This window comes from Fundulus heteroclitus, chromosome 14, assembly GCF_011125445.2.
Source record: "Fundulus heteroclitus isolate FHET01 chromosome 14, MU-UCD_Fhet_4.1, whole genome shotgun sequence".
Lineage (NCBI taxonomy): Eukaryota > Metazoa > Chordata > Actinopteri > Cyprinodontiformes > Fundulidae > Fundulus > Fundulus heteroclitus.
In genome coordinates, this window is record NC_046374.1 from 27,139,148 (window position 1) to 27,143,166 (window position 4,019).

Genomic DNA, 4,019 nt, shown 5'->3' on the forward strand with positions numbered 1-4,019 from the left:
CTTGTCAAGACTTGGTGCAATTTATTGCGTTTCCTTAGATATAAAATGTTTTTGACCAATCTGCATAATCTGATTGAATTTGACTTTGAAAAGGGCCATAAGATGACATGTTTCATGAATTGGTGCTATATAAATACAATTTAATTGAACTTATTATACGTTTTGCTCTGCTCTCCCAAAACCTTTCCTCCCTGTAGACGGGTTTTAATATATTTGAAAAATAACTATAAAATCCTGTTTCAAACAGTTTCGAAGAAGGAAATGCATCTCCCATTTCTGTACGGAACAAATAAACAAAGAGTCTGGAGTTGATGCATGACAGCAATTTATTGGAACCATGGACAGACTTGTACCAGACACTTCCACCATTCAACCACTAGATGGCAGTGCAGCTCCTGTTAGTAGAATCTGCACATGGTAGCAATGTTATGGTTTTGCACGCATTAAAAATGTCACTGGCACCGACAGAGCTCTTATACTCCCTTAGCAGCAGTCTGAGGCATACAGAGGTTATAAAAGGAGGACTGATCCAGGGAGGAGACAGGTTTCCACGCCACCCAGCCTCTCTTCTGCAGCTCCGTCCTCTCCAGCTGCCTCCCAAAGTAGTGAGGATCAGCAACGAGTAAGTAGCTGCCCCGGTCCCCGGTGCACACCCCCAACAAGCCCTTGGAGGAATTGTCTCTGTCTCCTCCCATCATGACGGGGGAGCCGTGCTTTTCAAAGTGCTGACGGAGCTCCTCCACCGCCACCTGCTCCAGCTCGGCGCCTCCGCCTCTGACGTGCACCACCTTACAGGGAACCCGGCAGAAGAAGTCCAGCACCAGGGAGGCTTCAAATGTCCCAACCCACTCCCTGGAGCCCGAGAAGGAGCCCGGCTTGTCCCCCATCGTCACCAAGGCTCGCTGGATCTGCGCGAGGCTCGGAGCGATTCTGCTCGGGTTTCGAACCGGGGACCTGTTCAGGTGAATCCACGACGCCATGGTCTGGACGGTTCGGTACCCACAGCCCCAGCCCCGGTCGTCTTGTCCATCGCAGCCGTAATGGAAGTAGAGATAGTCCCCTTTAACCAGGGAGCGCTTTACGGGAGCCGTCAGCGGGTCGGGAAGACCAGCGTGTACGTTTTTTAACAAAGCCTCCATCTGCTGGCAAACCTTCTCCTTCTCCTCACAGTCGCCCCAGTCTATGGTTCCTTCAGAGGCCATTTATCTTGTTTTTCGAGAAAATGTGGTCTCGCGGCAAAATTAAATAAAAATAAAATAAAATTAACTCTCTAGTTCTGTTTCAGATAAAAGAAAATTAAGTAAATTTTATTTTACAGCAAATAAATAAATAAAATAAAATCCATTCACCGGTCCTGTTCCTGGTCAGCGTTCACTTCCGGGGCAGCGACCAACACTTCCGGTTCTTCACAGGAAAAATACGATGGCGACGACCTGAAGCGACGTTTTACCCCGATTCTGTTATCTGGAGGTAAATCTGCTCATCCCGTCGATCATTTATCGGCATAAACGTCAGAACCGCCGCGCCGACGTAGCGAGTCGCTGCATTTTTATTTAATTTATCCCCACCAGGCGGCACTTTGTCTCCAATGACACACGTTTGATGTTATCATGCTCGTCTTTCAGCTAGACGTGCTTTCTCCCAGCTATCGGGGGGAAAACATATTAAACAAAGGGCTAAACGTAGCGAGTTTTTACGTGTTGCTCCCACTGAGCTCAGTGGTTGCTCCCTGCTTGAACGCAGCAGCGGTGGTTCCGCACTGTTTCACAGCCGGCGTGCAAGCAGCGCGGTGGTAGGCGGGGTTTAAGGCTAGCTAGTTCTTCACCCGAGTTGTCCGAGTTATAAACAATTCCGGGTGGAGATGCAATATCTGGTTTTCTTTGGCAGCTTCCAAACCTTTGTCTTATTTCAAAAGGTAACAAATATTACCAGTAAAAATAAAAGGGATTGTTGCAGGTTGCCTTGGCAGAGAAAGTAGTTTGTAGTTAAGGAATTGTAAGACTGTCCTGGGGAGATTTCTTCCCCTGCATGAAAGTGCATCATATTAGTGAAGCATTTACAGGTGGTGTTCTCAGTTTGCATTGATTTTATTGAATTTTATTGAATATATATATATATATATATATATATATATGTGTATGTGTGTATGTATATATATATATATATATATATGTATGTATATATGTGTGTGTGTGTGTGCTTTACATGCTGATTTAGGGAATAATGTCAATTACTTTCCAGCGTGTAGCTCAGGGGTGGCCGATGTGTGGTCACATGACTGCAATTTAAGAATGGTTTGTCCCACCAGCACAGGTGGTTGATGCAGATGGAGATTTTTTTTCTTGTTTAATAATTACAGACAATTTATAATCTTCTTACGATTGCAAATGTTAGGTTGAATACAAAGTATTTGTCTTTTAATAACCTGTTAAAAGACACGTTTTAACGGGTTTCACATTTTACATTCTCTTTAATTTTGTTGCAAAAAGGACATCTGTCTATTGACTGCTAAATTCAGAAGTAAAATCTGTTTTTAATCCTTTTATTCAAACTTGGCATAGTATAGTATAGAAAGCACTGACCCAAATCTGGGGGTTATTATTATTATTATATATATTTTATTTATTTCAAGCCCAAAAGAATTAGCAAACTAGATGACCGTCTTTTAATGAGGCAAATGTGCAAAAACGCCTTTTTTTTTATTTTAAATGCTGGTGTTTTAAAGAAGTACTTTTTTAACATCTGAGATGAAAAAAAAGAACTAAATATTTATATTATCCATTAATTTGCTCTCCTATGGTTGGTTTTAATCAGATTGCCACTCCTCTTTTCCCTTAGTTTTTCTCTTTAGACCATCGTTGTGAATCCAGAAGATGACTGAACCACGCAACCCAGGCATGTCCTCCGCCCCCCAGATAAACCCCACCCACACGGAGCCCAGCGCCCAGGCGGTCGAGATGGACCCGGTGGAGTACACCCTGAGGAAGCGCCTCCCCCGCAAACTGCCCAAGAGGCGGAACGACGTCTACGTCAACATGAAGACGGACTTCCGGGCCCAGCTGGCGCGCTGTCAGAAGCTGCTGGAGGGCGGAGGCCACAGGGAGATCTGCGTCCACGGCCTGGGCCTGGCCATCAACAGAGCCATCAACATCGCCCTGCAGCTGCAGGCCGGCAGCCAGGGGGCCCTGCAGCTGGCGGCCAACACCTCCACGGTGGAGCTCATAGACGACCTGGAGCCCGAAGATCCCGACGAGGCGGGGGAGCCCATGACGCGCACGCGCAACAACTCAGCCATTCACATCAAGGTCTTCTACCCTGATCCACAGTGACCTGAAAGTGTTACATCTGACTCATTTCCCCCTCCTGTTATTTATTTTCCCCTAAAAGCAAAAAGAACCAAGGTCTTGTCGGACGATTTTTCTGTCGGATCTCATAGCGGAGCAGGTTGATCGTTCAAGAATCCCACTGGAATCCCTTCTAATGGAGAAAATAAGATGTAAACATGTACAACGTATGACGTTCATCATTGTGGTGTCCACTTGTGTGCATGTTTTCTAAAATTCATAGAATATATAATCTCCACAATGTTATTAAAGTGAGTGTTATTGCTCTAAGTGTCCACTAGGTGTCGGTATTTAGCTCCAGTGAGTAAAAGTGTGGCTGTGGTTCTTCGAGCCAAACTTTAACGGATGCGTTTGGCAACTTTTTCCTTATTGTTTACATTTTTTTAGGGTTCAGCTAAAGATCAGCGAGACTTGAACCGAGCTCGTTTCTCCTCCTCTGGGAGATTTCTGGTGTTTGATGCGACCAAAACCGATGCGGTAAAAGATTATGTATTTGGTTTAATAAAATAAAAGTGGCTTGAAATGTTCTCCAGATACCGTTTCTACATTGTTGATGGAGGGGGGGGGTTATGTGTGTGATAGGTTGTTCAGGGCAGACGTGGACTGTAAGGTGTTTGGGTTCAACCAGCAGGGGCTCTCACCAGACGCTAAATGACCAGACTTCCTGTTGTCGTG

General features: G+C 45.1%; 2 protein-coding genes across 3 annotated transcripts; one reads left to right on the forward strand and one right to left on the reverse strand.

The window, feature by feature from the left end:
- Positions 1-308: 308 nt before the first annotated feature.
- Positions 309-1,394, reverse strand: ufsp1 (UFM1-specific peptidase 1 (non-functional)). Its single transcript, XM_012850304.3, has one exon. It carries the CDS (start codon positions 1,200-1,202, stop codon positions 474-476), a length of 729 nt encoding a protein of 242 aa, XP_012705758.2. The 5' UTR covers positions 1,203-1,394; the 3' UTR covers positions 309-473.
- Positions 841-3,871, forward strand: pop7 (POP7 homolog, ribonuclease P/MRP subunit). 2 transcript variants are annotated; one of them, XM_012850309.3, is made up of 2 exons: positions 841-962; positions 2,839-3,871. In XM_012850309.3, exon 2 carries the CDS (start codon positions 2,874-2,876, stop codon positions 3,327-3,329), a length of 456 nt encoding a protein of 151 aa, XP_012705763.1. In that variant the 5' UTR covers positions 841-962; positions 2,839-2,873; the 3' UTR covers positions 3,330-3,871. The 2 variants fall into 2 exon arrangements, with proteins under 2 accessions (XP_012705763.1, XP_012705762.1); XM_012850308.3 differs by lacking the exon at positions 841-962 and adding an exon at positions 1,369-1,470.
- Positions 3,872-4,019: the final 148 nt, after the last annotated feature.

Coding starts and splice junctions, on each gene's coding strand:
- pop7 (XM_012850309.3), top strand. CDS start 2,874: ATGACTGAACCACGCAACCCAGGCATGTCCTCCGCCCCCCAGATAAAC.
- ufsp1 (XM_012850304.3), bottom strand. CDS start 1,202: ATGGCCTCTGAAGGAACCATAGACTGGGGCGACTGTGAGGAGAAGGAG.